Below are 16,432 nucleotides of genomic sequence, written 5' to 3' on the forward strand. Positions count from 1 at the left end.
CTTAAAGGAAGTGGCTGCCAGCCTGTTAGACTTATTGGCAATAAAAGTCCAATTCAATCAGAATGTGAAGGAAACATGAGGGCTTATTATGCTTATTCATCCACGCTGACCACATGTAGGTTGTCAGTTCTTTCAGCCCCGTCAGTCACAGTGGGTGGCAGACTCCAGGATTTACAGGCATGGTTCATTATGTCTCCAAACAGACTGACTTTCATCGTACAGATGATGATGACTAACGAGGAGTTTGCTGTTAAAGTGAGAGGAAAAGTCTCTTCAGATCTCAGTCTCTACAGGTAACTATGTTTTAGGAGGGTGTTTTGTCGGCTACAGGATGTTTCATTTCTTAGCTGTGGATTTATCTCTGTGGTTTAATCTCAGTTCAGGATTATTCTCACTACTCCATCCCTGAGAATCTCTGAGAATCTCTGAGAATCTCTGCATCCCCGTAGAGCCAGAAATCTGCTCTCACAGACCCTCAGAGTGGAGCAGCAGCAGCAGCAGCAGCAGCAGCAGATAGACAGATAGACCGAGGAAGTCGTGGATCTCTGTCGCCATCTACAGAAACATGAAGGCTAAACCTGACTGAGGATCAGGACCTGAATGCACTGTGAAGGTAAAACCACCTAAATCCAGCCGACCAGTGGTGTCTTCCCTTACATAAAAGTTTATTCAAGTATGCAATGAGTATACTTCTTTTACACTTAAAGGTCCCATATCGTGCTCATTTTCAGGTTCATACTTGTATTTTGTGTTTCTGCTAGAACATGTTTACATACTTAAATGTTTAAATAAACCCTTTATTTTCCTCATACTGTCTGTTTGAATATACATGTATTCACCCTCTGTCTGAAACGCTCCGTTTTAGTGCATTTCAACAGAATTGCAACAGAGTTGCGTTGCTAGGCAACAGTTTGGGTCCATGTTTACTTCCTGTCAGCTGATGTTATTTACATCCACTGCAACAGGAAATAAACTGGGATACATTTAGAATGTTTTATGTTTAAAACCGTGTGATGGTCTATATATTGTATATTTGTGACATCACAAATGGACAGAAATCCTAACAGCTTGTTCGAAACGCACAGTTTCTGAATACGGGCTGTGTGTATTACTCCGTATATTGAGTGTTTTGATAGTTTAACAGTATTTATATAGAACTTAAAAGTATACTTTTATAAACTAAAAAACTGGGTTAATTTAGTGCAAAGAAGTATTGAAGTAGAACACTTACAAGTATACTACTAGTACATTGATATTAGTATACTTATTACATAAAGTATACTTAAGTTTGAAGTTTACTTAATAAAATAAACTTGAGGTATAGTTCTTTATTGTGAGGGTTTGTGGAGTTTAGAGTTTTTAGATCCAGGCTGATATAAATATCTTTGATTATTAATTATTAATGGGATAAGATCGATTAAACACAGTAAATATAAAAACACAGATTTCTTAAATATCTAAAATAAAGCACATTAACTTCCGGTGGAGGAAGTCAGAGCGTGTACTTAGTTACCATAGTTACCATAGTTACCGCCCCGCTCTGCTCTGCTCCGGCGGCGCGCTGAGTGAACAGAATCAAACACACCCAGAGAGTCACGTGATCTGTCAGGTCATGTGACGGTCATGAGGAAGTAAACAGAGAAGAGAAGATCTACAGAAGAGAAGAGGTGAGTCTGTTTATAATCAGTCTAGTTTATAATCAGTCTAGTTTATAATCAGTCTAGTAGAACCTTTAACATCTCCAGCTTGTTTAAATAAAACCACCAAGACGTAAAGAAGTTAGATTATCTCTAATGTGTTGTGTCGTCTGAAGCCTCATCATCACTGATCACTATTCTCTATTCTTTGTTATTATACTGTTTGTCTCGCACCAAAAAGCCAAAGAAAATTCCTCGTGTATACCCCTTACACCTGGCAATAAACACCTTTCTGATTCTGATTCTGATCACTGTATTAATCCCTCTAGAGGGGCAGCTGGTACATACAAACACAGATAAAACACAGTGACACACAACAACAACATATGTGAGCTAAATATCTATAAAACAGGACCTAAAGCGTTACTGATGTAAATGAGACTAACTAATAAATAAACAGACTGAATAAGAACAACAGAAGGATCAGTCTAATGAGTCTAATGAGTCTAATGAATCTAATGAGTCTAATGAGTCTAATGAGTCCTATGAGTCTAATGAGTCTAATGAGTCCTATGAGTCTAATGAGTCTAATGAGTCTGATCAGTCTAATGAGTCTGATCAGTCCAATCAGTCTAATGAGTCTAATGAGTCCTATGAGTCCTATGAGTCTAATGAGTCTAATGAGTCCTATGAGTCCTATGAGTCCTATGAGTCTAATGAGTCTAATGAGTCCTATGAGTCTAGTGAGTCTAATGAGTCCTATGAGTCCTATGAGTCTAATGAGTCTAATGATTCTAATGATTCTAATGAGTCTAATGAGTCTAATGAGTCCTATGAGTCCTATGAGTCTAATGAATCTAATGAGTCTAATGAGTCTAATGAGGGACAGTAAGGCAGAAGGTATTTTAGCATCTCCTGGTCTGTGCTTTTCAGTGAGTTTTCTCTGTTGCCATCAGGACGTCGAATATTACAATACACTATAAATATAAACATACCCTACAACTAATATACATATACAATAACATACTATATACATTACCAAAGTGAACAATAACCTACTATATAAATTAGCAAAGCAAGTTACAACGTTTTGTTTTTAAATAAAAAATAATTGAGTCAGTAAATGTGCAAGATTATCACAGGAGTTAAAACAGAATAGAGTCTGGTTGAGACAGAAACTATAAAGCTGAGCGTTGTCTGTTAGAGGTGAGGTGTTGTAGAAGGTAATGAGTCATAATTAGTTAATGCATTAAAGTAATATTTAAATGTTTGTAGTCCTGTATTTCCAGAGAGAAAACCTCCATTCTCTTGTAAAGTACCTTGATAGTAGGCTACTATACATTTACTAAGTAAAGGTAATACTAATGTAATAAGCTATTACCTAAACCCCTTTGGGAGAATGCTCTACTCTCCTGGATCAGGACCGGTCTGGATGCATTCATTGTCTTGCTCAAGGACACTTCAACAGGTCGGATGAAACTAGTCCGCATCAAAAGGTCTTTAATTGAACGACCTGTTGGTTTCAAACATCCTGCCTTTCTTTTTATCCAGCTGGAGTCTTCGAGCTGTCAGTCTGCTGCAAAAACACAGAGTCAAGGTGTGGCTGTTTAGTGCATCCTCCTCCTCCTCTTCCTCTTCCTCCTCCTCCTCTTCCTCCAGCCGCCATGGTGGACTTCCTGGCGGAGAACAACCTGTGTGGCCAGGCCGTCCTCAGGATAGTTTCTAGAGGGAATGCCATCATTGCAGAGCTCCTGCGCCTCTCCGACTTCATCCCTGCAGTTTTCCGGCTCAAGGACAAGAGCGACCAGCAGAAATATGGAGACATCATTTGTGACTTCAGCTACTTTAAGGTTTGGATTTGATCAGGGCAGGCGCTCTAAGACTAAGTTAGTTATAGTCTCACCCTTTGGGCCAAAGCTTAACATACTAGAGCTGAAGTGACAGCCTGATTGCATGCACATTTAGACTTGAGGAAACTAGTCACATGTTCATTGTGATTTAGTCAATATGCTATTTATTTAGTTTTTTCCTACAGTTCAGGACATAAACAAACATTTAGCTCTGTGCATGACTTATGAAAATAGTTGCTTGCTTATTGGAACAGCTGTTCGACCGTGTCGCCTCATAAAGACACGAGTATCGATTGCACTTGTTGCCTCTTCTCCAGGGTCCGGAGTATTACGACGGGAAGCTGGAAGCCAAACCTGAGCTTCAAGACCTGGATGAAGAGTTTAGAGAGAACAACATTGAGATTCTGTCGAGGTTCTATCTGGCTTTTGAGAGCGTCCACAAATATATAGTGGATCTTAACAGGTAAGGCAGCGCCGGGCTATTCAGGGCTTCAGTTCACATTCAGTTCAGTCAATTTAAGAGTAAAAGTTCTTCATTTCTTATTGAAATAAACAACAAAAACACAGTCCCTGACCTTGATTCATCCTCCCTCCCCGTTGTTCATCCCTTTTTAAATCACAAAACATGATGAAGACTATATTAAAGATGTTATTACATTATATTCTCCCCTCTTCAGATATCTGGATGACCTACATGAGGGTGTTTATATCCAGCAGACTCTGGAGACGGTGCTTCTAAATGAGGATGGGAAACAGCTTCTAGTGAGTCTCACCAAATGCAAATTCATTTTGTAACATTACAGGAACAAGCGAACATGACATCTTCTAAATATTCTGTTTGTGATGAATTCAGTTGATTGTGTGTGTTTTGTTTTCAGTGTGAAGCTCTCTACCTTTATGGAGTTATGTTGCTGGTTATTGACCAAAAGATTGAAGGGGAGGTCAGAGAGAGGATGCTTGTGTCCTACTATAGATACAGGTGCGCTTGTTGTGACTCACACACACACACACACACACACACACACACACACACACACATATTCACATCGTTGTCTCGCTGACTCACACGCTCAATGTGCTCAATTCACCTGTTAGCCGGTGAGCTCGCTCACAGCAAACTTGAGTCATTTAACGTGACTCATACGTGCATTTGCTTAAAATATTGACAGAGTGAACGTTGTAGTTGGTGTACCTGATCTCTTTCTGCCTCTCAGTTGAAATATCACCTCTTTCTGTCAATATGCATGAAATGGGATAAAAATGTGGATGCACTTATTTTGTCTTCACTCCTTTCGCAGTGTTTTTTCAGACGTTATTTAACATCAAACTGTTAGTTTCTATATAAATATAAAGCCAACATGTTCACATTTGAATGACATTCGTCAAATCTCATAGTCTATTACATTAACCTCAATGCCAGGTGTGCAGAAGATACACACAGACGCTTGTTGAATTTAACATTTTAGTCCATTGTGGCACAATTATTCCATAATGAAATGATGCTCTACCAGCGATAATAGGAAATAACATGCACCTTTTGTCCTCACTTGCCTCAGTCTTTAATTTGTCTCTTGTTGTTTTATCGTTTTCTTCAGTGCTGCTCGTTCATCGGCCGACTCCAACCTGGATGACATCTGCAAGCTCCTGCGCAGCACCGGCTACTCCAGCCAGCCCGGAGCCAAACGGCCAGCCAACTACCCAGAGAGCTACTTCCACAGGGTTCCCATCAGCACCACGTTCATCAGCATGGTCATCGGGAGGCTGCGCTCCGACGACATTTACAACCAAGTGAGAAACATCTGGTCGATCATCATTCAACACAGTTACAACTTGAGTGGGGATAGATTGTGTCAAATCCCATTTCCCTTCCTGTCCATCAGGTGTCTGCGTACCCGCTGCCGGAGCATCGTAGCACAGCGCTGGCCAACCAGGCGGCCATGCTGTATGTCTGCCTCTACTTCAGCCCCTCCATACTGCACACCCAGCAGGCCAAGATGAGGGAGATAGTGGACAAGTACTTCCCCGACAACTGGGTGAGACAATTGTTGTGTGGTAGGATGATTCACCTGTAGGCTCCATCTGCACCAGTAATGTCATGCCAGTAGATTAGAGAACCTGATGAAGCTTTCTGTCTTGCTTTGTCTCGTTGTTTTTTTGTGCATGTTGTACTGACGTGTTTGTGTTGTGTGTCTGCAGGTCATCAGTATCTACATGGGGATCACAGTGAACCTGGTGGAGGCCTGGGAACCGTACAAAGCCGCCAAGATTGCTCTCAACTACACCCTTGACTCTGCTAACATCAAAGAGCAGGTATTTAAAAAATTGGATTAGCCTCAATGTCACCCAGTCTTCAGCTTTGCTAATTTACAGTCCTTCAGTGTTGCAGCTGATTGTATGCAGGTGCTGATAACTGCGTCTACAGAATTAGAAAGTCATCCAATGTGACTGTGCTGAATATAAATTGAAGCACGAGGGATTTTAATCAAATCAGTGACTTTAGAAAGGCATTTTTAAACTTGTCTTGAAAAGTTTGTTAAAAGATGGTGAATGAATATGAGCTCAGAGAACTCTGCTCTCATAACAGGAGGAGGCAACCGAATAATCCGTGTTCAGTGTGTCATCTGCAGACATCGCCATGCATCCTAAAGGCCACTTGTGGGAGTGAATGAATGATTTATTGATCGTCCAAGATGAGAGATACTTTGAACCATATCTCCCCTGTGTGTGTTTAGGCCACTCGATATGCAGCGAGCATGGAGAGCCTGAGGCCTCAGGTGCAGCAGCTGCTGAAAGAAGGTTTCCTCCGGGAGGAGATCATTCTGGACAACATTCCCAAACTGCTCAACTGTCTGAGAGACTGCAACGTGGCTATCCGCTGGCTGATGCTGCACTCCGCAGAGTCAGGTGAGGATATTTGTCCTTCAGGACCACAGTGTAGCTAGGGAGAAGAATATAAAATGTCTCTTGTGTAAAGTTCATAGAGCACATTGCTCCAGACTTTACCTTTGTACAAATGATGTTAAAAATAAAAATAGGTCTTTTAATTTACAGTTTACTGAAATGAGTTATTTCCTTCCAGCCTATGATCCAAACAACAAGCGACTGCGTCAGATCAAAGATCAAGTTCTCAACGACTCCAAGTACAACCCCAAGATCCTGTTCCAGCTGCTGCTGGACACGGCTCAGTTTGAGTTCACACTCAAAGAGGTGAGAGTCTCTCTTCAATGCTGGGCAGTGTGAAAGATGGCAGGGACAACATGGAAAAACAACACTGAGTTAAGAGCAAATTGTCATTAATATGGAAGATGTTAAACAAAGGAGGATGGACTCGGGGTTGTTAAAGGCACAGTGAGAACGATTTTACTAAAAACAAATGTATAAACTGACACAAAAATAATCCCTCAGTCATCATTTATGACCCACTAGAAGTGGCCTGTTTTCTCTCTTTTCTTTTTATCGTGCTGCATTCGGGACGTTTCTGGGCATCAACCTCTATAAAAACGTAGTGACCAGGTGCCAGATCGGACACAGCGCTGACACCAAACAAATATAGCGAGGCGAAACGCCAAGCGGACAAAGCTCATTCCAAAACGAGAGTGAATCTGAGGTTCGCTTTCATCCGCTGGCGAGCTCTAGAGCTGCAACGATGAATTGAATAATCAATTAATTGTCAACTGTTAAATTAATCGCCAACTATTTTGATAATAGTTGGCGAGTCTAAATTCCAGCTTCTTAAATGTGAATATTTTCTGGTTTCTTTCCTCCTCTGTGACAGTAAACTGAATATCTTTGAGTTGTGGACAAAACAAGACATTTGAGGACGTCATCTCGGGCTTTGGGAAACACTGATCGACAACTAATCGATTAATTGACATACTAGTATTCTACAGATCAATCTACAGTGAAACTAAGCGTTAGTTGCAGCCCTGGCGAGCGCCGTAACCCCCGATGAGCCGGGGAGGAGCCGTAACCCCCGATGAGCCGGGGAGGAGCAGCCAACTTTGAATGATGTGTTTACAAACCGTGACCGACAAATCCTCCTCAATGTGCCTTCAAGCTACTGTCAAACATACTGAAAGTGAAAGTGTGAAATTAATGCCAGAATAATTCCAGTAATCCCGCCAACTGTGTTCCTCGTTAGGTGCGTCCGCTCTGTTGTCTATTAGCGCAGACGGCATATGGCTAGCTCGTCTATCGTTAGGAGAGGACACAAATTTAATGTTCTCATTACACATCTCATCTGACTAATCCCTCCACATCCACTCGGCGTCTGTGCTTGTCCCTCTTCCAGATGTTCAAGCAGATGCTGTCGGAGAAGCAGATCAAATGGGAGAGCTTTAAGAAGGAGGGATCGGAGAGGATGACCGAGTTGGCCGAAGTCTTCTCTGGCGTCAAACCTCTCACCAGGGTGGAGAAAAACGGTGAGTTTAGGATGGAGAAGGTGAAAGGGTTACACACACAGTGAAGAAGTGCTACTGACTAAAGGAACCTCAGCCGTGCAGCGGTTCATGCTCTGAATGTCGTGGATCATTTCAGTGTTGGAACACAAATACTTAAATGAGTTTAAACTGTTCAGAGAAAAATGTTGAGGCAGGAAAACATACATCGAGGACACACATGCAGAGAGAGGAGGATTACATTTACATCAGTCATACTTCTGTTACTGCGACTCCAGCTCTGGTAGAGACACATTCCTCTTAACCACCACTTGTGAAAGACACTTTGATAACGTTCTTTCTCCACCTGTGTTCCTCCTCACAGAGAACTTGCAGGCCTGGTTCAGAGAAATCTCAAAGCAGATCGAGTCTCTGAACTACGAGGACTCCACAGCTGCTGGGAGGAAGACCGTCCAGCTCATACAGGCTCTCGTTGAGGTGAGCGAGATGAAGACGCTTTCCATTTTCACATTAAACTGTAACATTACATTTCGTTGCAGTTTTTTAACCTCATAACTTGAATTTGATAACATTATTTGAATAATTTTGCACTATTTTGCAGAGTTAGTTTGAATGCCTTAGCTTTATGTATATAGCTAAGAAGTATGACTTCCCCATCTTAGTCCATTAGTCAACTAATCTGTCCTTTCGGTCGTAGTCGACTGAGACTTATTTAATCAAGTAATCCATTACTCGACAACATCGTATCAAGTGTTAGTCAACTAAGAAGTTTCTTTGGTCGAGGACAGGGCTGGGCGATATGGAGAAAATCAAATATCACGATATTTGTGCCCACTAACCTGGATATTGCGACGGACGGTATTGTCGGGTTGACCGTTGCTTTTACAAAGTATTTCCACATGAGATCTTTGATAAATATTTATCAGTAATGTGGACAGCTAGATATATATATATATTGCCCAGTCCTAGTCTAGGACAGCCCTGCTAATAAGAGAATCCAATAACAATATATGCAAACGGCAGCAGAACAAATGCACAAAATGAACTGCTTATGAAATGCATATAAATAGAGACCCATCAGAATACATAATAGAAGTGTCCTGTTGGCTCAGTGGATTGTAATGCCCTCGTTTCTCCTGTCTGTGCTGCCGCAGTCTATTGTTAAATGAGAAATGGAACAAATATAACATGTTTATTTATACCTCCATTGATAAGTGTTTACACAGTCAGCTGGTCCGTCTTCTGAGCAGCACCAAATGATCCTGATGAGCCACAATTTGAATGAATTATGTTTTTAAATAAACACAGAGAAAATCAAACTAGCAGACGGGGGCCTCCGAGCCTCGGATCCAGATGTGTGATTCTGCTGTTTGTTTGTTTGGTCTTCAGGTCCAGGAGTTCCACCAGCTGGAGTCGAACCTGCAGGTCTGTCAGTTCCTGGCCGACACCAGGAAGTTCCTGCACCAAATGATCCGCACCATCAATATCAAAGAAGAAGTCCTCATCACTATGCAGATAGTTGGAGACCTGTCCTACGCATGGCAGATCATTGACAGGTACTTACCTGAGAAACATTAAAGCAACGCAGAAGTACTGTTAAAGAAGGATACGGTGAAGCGAACATGAATAAACCAAAAATGAATCTTTTATAATGCCGTGGCTTCAGTTAACAGATATATATTATATATATGTATATATAATATATATCGTATTAGAAACTCATTATCTGGCTTATTTTGTACTTTCACATTATTTTCTGTTAGAAGCTCTTCATGGAGATAATAGATAGTAACTTTCACGTTGTCAGCCAAAGACAGCGAGACAGTCTGCTTACCTTTTTATATAAACCATCAAACAGACCACAGTGCTGCAGTTGTTTTGACTTTTATTTAACTCGGTTGTGTCTAGTTTTTGTCTGAACAGCAGAATTCACCTTATATTTTTATTCTGCAGCTTCACATTAATTATGCAGGAGAGCATCAGAGTCAACCCGTGCATGGTCACCAAACTGAGAGCTACGTTTCTGAAGGTGAGGACGATGAGCGTACGCTCACACCGAGACAAAAGAATAACAATAAAAACATTATTCCCATAACTTCTCCTTGATTTGGAGATTTGCTTCCTGCGATGTTTAAAGATTTATTTTGTGTGTGTGTGTGTGTGCGTGTGTGTGTGTGTGCGTGTGTGTGAGCAGCTGGCGTCTGCATTGGATCTTCCGTTGCTTCGGATCAACCAGGCCAACAGCGCCGACCTGCTGAGCGTTTCACAGTTCTACTCTGGAGAGCTGGTGGCTTACGTCAGAAAGGTGCCGTATCTTAGCTGTCACCTTGCTATGATCTGACAAAGGCAGCTCCTGCAGAGAAAGTTTTCCAGCTGAGAGGACGTCAGTCTTTGACATTTCCTGTGACACTCACAAATGAACATGGATTCAAAATGGTTTCACAACTTTAACAAACGAGCTCTGCATGCTGTAAATCATAGTTCAGTAGCGCGGTAACACCTGCAGCCATGACTAATGTTCCTACAACCATCTGTTTGGCACATTTAGCTACTTATCTTAAGATGCTACCTTCTGGCTTCATCAGCCACATGCCATGTTGCCAGGAGGATTTGCTCCTTCTAGCTGTACACATGATTTTTCATCTGCAGCATTGTGCACCATCTGCTTTTGAAGACTAATAGACTCTTCTGTCTTAACAAAAAAGACTAAAGACTAAAAGCCCCCTCAAAGGTATAAAGTATTAGCTTCATGTCGGTACTCAGTGTGGGTCTTTTCTCTTCTTGTTTCCAGGTGCTGCAGATCATCCCAGAGAGCATGTTCACCTCTCTGGCCAAGATCATCAAGCTTCAGATCCACGACATCATGGAGGTGCCCACGCGGCTCGACAAGGACAAGCTGAAGGACTACTCCCAGCTCGGGGCTCGCTACGAAGTAAAACAACTGTTCACTTCACAATGTGCATGAAGCTCCTGGAGTGTTGGTCACAATGTCATTGAAGGAATGAAAACAAATCCTCAGATATTGGATAGAAAGAGAGGCCTCAACATGGCCCACTTCTATTTATGCAAATTGATGTAGAATATTCTCAGCTTATCATAATACTTTGACATTGGGGTGATTTAATTGAAGGTTAAGTAGATTCATTCTGTCATCTGTGTGCCTTAACATCCTTCTGCTTCATGTGATCACAGGTGGCTAAACTCACCCATGACATCTCCATTTTCACTGAGGGGATCCTGATGATGAAGACCACTCTGGTTGGGATCATCAAGGTAGATGATGATGTGATAAAGTTATTTGGACTTTTAGCATGATGCTAGAATATTAAAACACTTTTGCCTTTGTTCCAACGTGCAGGCAGGGATACGGTGTCTACATAAGCCACAGTGCAGTTAGAGGAGTATTGGGTTTTACTTTATTAACACTGTGATGCTTCAGGTGGATCCGAAGCAGCTTCTGGAGGACGGCATCAGGAAGGAGCTGGTGAAGAGGGTCGCTTATGCTCTGCACAAAGGATTGATCTTCAACCCCAGGGCTAAGGTCAGACTTCAGATCAGCTCTGTGTTGATCGCTGAATATCTTTATGTTCATATTTTACAGTGCATTATCATGTTTGTGACATAGAACTGGAGTTCTAGTTCCTCCAGGACAAAAACAATGAACAATTTACATTTACAGGTTTCGTTCAGAATACAACTTAGAACATCTTTTAACTGACTCATTATAATGTATTAAAATAACTATGAACTAATGTCCGTGTCCTCTTGAACTGTGAGAATCAAGAATAACAAAGAATCCTCCACCCTCTCAGCCTAGTGAGCTGATGCCCAAGCTGAAGGACATGGGGGCCACCATGGACGGCTTCTACAGGTCGTTTGAGTACATCCAGGACTACGTCAGCATTTACGGCCTGAAGATCTGGCAGGAGGAGGTGTCCCGTATCATCAACTACAACGTGGAACAGGAATGCAACAGCTTCCTCCGGACCAAGGTCAGACTCAACACAGTAGCTTTACACGGCTTCTGATCACATCCCCGACTATAGTGCACCGACATCAGTTCCCCCCTCTGTAATCAATAAGAAATGCTCTGGTTGTTTGTCTATTTGTCAGTAACGGGAGCTGATTGATCGGTTCTTTCCTTACTTTCAATCAGATCCAGGACTGGCAGAGTGTGCATCAGTCCACTCACATCCCCATCCCAAAGTTTCCCTCTGTGGACGAGTCGGCCACTTTCATCGGCCGTCTCTGCAGAGAGATCCTCCGGATCACTGATCCCAAGTATGTCTCCTCCAATATAACAGTGAAGCTGCTTTGGTCACACATGTATCTGTATCTGTAGATGCTGAATCTTTAAGTGTCCATCAGCTCCCTGACACACATCGGTCCTTTCTACAGGGTAACGTGCTACTTCGACCAGATGAACACCTGGTACGACCTGAGGAGCCACCAGGAGGTCACCAACAACAGGCTGTTCTCTGAGATCCAGAACACGCTGGGCACATTTGGCCTCAACGGACTGGACCGCCTGCTCTGCTTCATGATTGTCAAGGAGCTTCAGGTAATTAGCGTACATAATAAAGGTCTCGGGCTGTGTGACAGCGCTACCAAAAGGCTCTTCTTGGTGGCAAAAAATGAATGAATCCAGGTCTGTAAGGGCTTTTATGGTATCTTCAATGCACATAGTATGCACCTGTTTCTCCCATCAGAACTTCCTGATGTTGATCCAGAGGAACATCCTGAAGGACAAAGCTGTGGTGGATGTTTTCAAAGCCATGCTGGGTGCTGTCAACCCAATCCAGGGGATTGTGGGTAGGTATTCATTTAGGGAATCCTACAAACTGACAGGATCTGTTTTACTCCTTGAGAAGAGTCAATTTGAGTTTTTTTGTGCAACAGGTAATGCCAGCAAAGTGTACGCTAGTGCTGTGGCCAAAACCCAGAAGATCTGGGGTGCATACCTGGAGGCCATCATGAAGGTACTGCTCCATGATGTTCTCTAATGGTGTGAATAACTGGAACTTAGATGTTATTGGGATGTTCTTTCTTTGAAGATGAAACATAACCTCATAGTGTGTTTACAGTATTTAATGAACCCCTCCATCCTGTATTTTCATGCCACTCCATCTGCCATCTGCCAGTACCAATAGAGACAGGATGAAGCTGTAAAAATAACGTTTGATTAATAGATGTGTTTGTTGTAGGTTGGTCAGATGCAGATCCTCCGACAGCAGATTGCTAATGAGCTGAACTACTCCTGCAAGTTTGACTCCAAACATCTGGCTGCTGCTCTGGAAAACCTCAACAAGTCAGTCGAGTCTCATCACCACCTCAGAGCACTCAGCACCACCTCTCTGATATCTCTGTAATCGTGTCTCATTATAATTATTATCATCAGTTTTGAGGGGAAAGTATTGCTTTGTTTCACTTCAGTATCACGGACAGATAATCATACTATAGGTGTTTTATGTTGCTCCAAATGTTGCTTATATTTATGACCTTCAGACTCATGAAACACAATACAAATGTTTAATTATTACAATCTCTTGCCAAGTACTAGTAGTATATTAATGACCTTAAGTTAATGCTCTTGCTGTTTGATTTAAGAAGAATATATGTGATGTTTTCTTTCCTTCACACTCCTTTATTCATGGACCGTACGTGAACTGTTACTGTGCCCTTTGCCAGGTCTCTGCTGGCAGACATTGAAGCTCACTACCAGGATCCGTCGCTGCCCTACCCCAAAGAGGACAACACTCTCCTGTATGACATCACTGCCCACCTGGAGGCTGCTGGCATTCACAACCCACTCAACAAGGTCTGGAGATTATAGGGTGTTGCTTCCCACGCAATGTTATTCATGTTTGACGACTAATAACTGATTTTCAGAAACCGCCACAAACTGAAGCCAGTTTCACTTTACCGTCTGCACGCTCGGTCTGTTTTCTGTTTTCTGTGGTTTTGCGTTGCAGAACGCTCTGACCATGTTCCTTCCGTTTCATGTTTCTCACAGATCTACATCACCACAAAGCGTCTGCCTTACTTCCCCATCATCAACTTCCTATTTATCATCGCTCAGCTGCCTAAACTTCAGTACAACAAAAACCAAGGCAAGTCTGTTTTTCAGTTTACTGCTAGAGGCCTGCAGGGGGAGTGGGTGGAAAGCCCGCTGAGAGCCTATCGAGCTGGGCTGCAGGGGGATTTCCAGGGCAGTCTCTCTACCCCGGGGAACTCAGGCTCCTCGGCATCAGAGGGTTGCAAGAGATTAAAGCCACCAGGAACATCACTGAAGCTGCAGAAAAAGCTTCAAGGTGGTTGTGGATGAAGAGGGGGGATCCATGGCGTAGCGTGCTGCTTGGACACAAGCCGGGGACCGATCATCCCCGGTTGGGTCACCCAGGTGAGGGTGTCTGATGATCAAAGACCTGAAACACCCGATGACCCTGGGTTCATCACTGATGATGTGTCCAAGCCGCACCATCTTTATGCAGATGGTGTTTCTTCAAACTAACAGCTTATATCGTGCTGTGGTTGATGAGTTATTAAGTTGTGTTAGTGCAACAGGTCAAACCAGTGTGCCCACATGGTTTAACTCCCATTATGGCTGCTCTATCTCCTACAGTTTGAATGTAGTTATTAATGGAGTAAGCTACTTACTCTATTAGCACACATAGTTTGCATTGTTCTAGACTAGAGGTCTGCAACCTGCGGCTCCGGAGCCACATGCGTCTCTTCAGCTCCTCTCCAGTGGCTCCCTGTGGATTTATAAAAATGGAAATGATTTTTTTTTTGTTTACATTTTTATTTTTATTGATCATTGTTGTTGGTCTATGGTACGACGGTACGACGGAGTATTAGGGCCACATTGAGGGAAAAAAATAAATCGGAGATTTAGAGAATAAAGTCATAATATTACGAGAATAAAGTTATAATATTATAAAGTAGTCATTGTAAAGTTATGACTTTATTCTCGTAATATTCTGACTTTATTCTGTAAATCTCAGATGTTGTTTCCCTCAATGTGGTCCTAATACTCCGTAGTACATTATCTCTTTGGCCCTCACTGCATTAGACTTACATACTCTATACTTAGACTATAAACTGTGTTACCTTCATCACAATGATCACATGTTTTGCGGCTCCAGACAGATTTTTTTTTAATTTATTCTTTGCCTAAATGGCTCTTTTGATAGTAAAGGTTGCTGACTCCTGTTCTAGGAAATGTAAGAAGCCACTACTTGGACCAGGAAGATTTGAGGATTGTGAGCTCACCAGATTCTTGACGTCTTGTGTTTCCTCAGGAATGACGTGCAGGAAAGCCACGGATCCGGTGGACTGGCCTCCGCTGGTGCTCGGCGTGCTCACCCTGCTCAAGCAGTTCCACTCCAGATACACGCAACAGTTCTTGGCTCTCATTGGTCAGTTCATCCGCTCTATCATGGAGCAGTGCACCAGGTAACAAAACAGACTCCACTACTTTGGAATAAATCTGAATATATGAAATGTTATGACTTTTATGAACTCACGTTTGAGTTTCCATTTGACCCCTCCACAGTCAGAAGATCCCTGACATGCCCTCGGATGTGGTGGGAGCTCTGATGTTCCTGGAAGACTACGTGAAGTACACAAAACTGTCACGCAAGGTAGGACAACGTTGACCTCAGTAATGCTGCTAGTAATGTTGTAAAAATGTGTTAAAGTACAATTTAAATGGACTTTTTGAGGATTCTATCCTCTATATGTTTAGCAACTGTATTGTTATACATTAAGATGTAATACCTTTCAGCTGTAAGAAATGGTTAATCATTCAGCACCATGCCCTGAATGATGTTTTAATTTGTATTCTGTTCTGTGGTATATTAACGTGTATCTTTGTTTTCTCTGTGTTCTTCAGGTGGCCGAAGCCCACGTGCCCAGTTTCATTTTTGATGAGTTCAGAACGATACTGTGAAGATCTGGATGAAGCATTTCATCAGACAATTATGCTTTTGTTGCCATAAACTTTTGTTCACTGCAGACATTTTGACTCATCATATTAGGATTTGCACAGGTGTGTTACTAATCACATTAACGCTGGCCTCGTTGTGTTCAGGTGTTCTAGTGAGTTAAGACAGAGAGACAGCGTGCACATCACCAACACCCTGAAACTGAAGCAGCTGAATGGAGTTCAGTCTTCATTAATCATCATGTGTAATGTGTGCTTCATCGTCTACCATGAAAACAGCTGTTGAATTGTTTACTTTCACATTTCATTGACCATTAATGTCTTAATGCACTAATAATCATAATCATAATAGAATGTACAGAGATAGACATTTAAATACTGCCAACTGTATGTATTATCACTTTGTGCCATTTCCTAATGAAATTCAGTAATAAATATGATTGTTCATATTTATGTTGTTTCTCTTCAGGTGGATCTTTTGGTCAAGGCTTTTATTTTGAAAAACACGAACCAGGAAGTGGGACCTTAGCCGTTAGCCGTTAGCTGTTAGCTGCTAGCCGTTAGCCGTTAGCCGTTAGCTCGTGTTTTCTTGTGATGCATTTC

General features: G+C 42.1%; 1 protein-coding gene across 1 annotated transcript; it reads left to right on the forward strand.

Moving 5' to 3' along the window:
• The first annotated feature begins 1,540 nt into the window (after window positions 1-1,540).
• washc5 (WASH complex subunit 5) lies at window positions 1,541-16,278 on the forward strand. Its single transcript, XM_074652490.1, has 29 exons — window positions 1,541-1,667; window positions 3,189-3,487; window positions 3,805-3,950; window positions 4,165-4,249; window positions 4,366-4,466; window positions 5,083-5,275; window positions 5,368-5,520; window positions 5,684-5,797; window positions 6,220-6,391; window positions 6,567-6,694; window positions 7,779-7,908; window positions 8,249-8,361; window positions 9,274-9,440; window positions 9,838-9,913; window positions 10,079-10,189; window positions 10,676-10,816; window positions 11,077-11,157; window positions 11,324-11,425; window positions 11,697-11,876; window positions 12,041-12,165; window positions 12,283-12,445; window positions 12,594-12,696; window positions 12,784-12,863; window positions 13,089-13,192; window positions 13,573-13,702; window positions 13,898-13,994; window positions 15,186-15,339; window positions 15,440-15,527; window positions 15,779-16,278. The coding sequence occupies exons 2-29, from the start codon at window positions 3,302-3,304 to the stop codon at window positions 15,833-15,835; spliced, it is 3,480 nt and encodes a 1,159-aa protein (XP_074508591.1). The 5' UTR covers window positions 1,541-1,667; window positions 3,189-3,301; the 3' UTR covers window positions 15,836-16,278.
• Window positions 16,279-16,432: the final 154 nt, after the last annotated feature.

The sequence above is a fragment of the Sebastes fasciatus genome, chromosome 12, assembly GCF_043250625.1.
Source record: "Sebastes fasciatus isolate fSebFas1 chromosome 12, fSebFas1.pri, whole genome shotgun sequence".
Lineage (NCBI taxonomy): Eukaryota > Metazoa > Chordata > Actinopteri > Perciformes > Sebastidae > Sebastes > Sebastes fasciatus.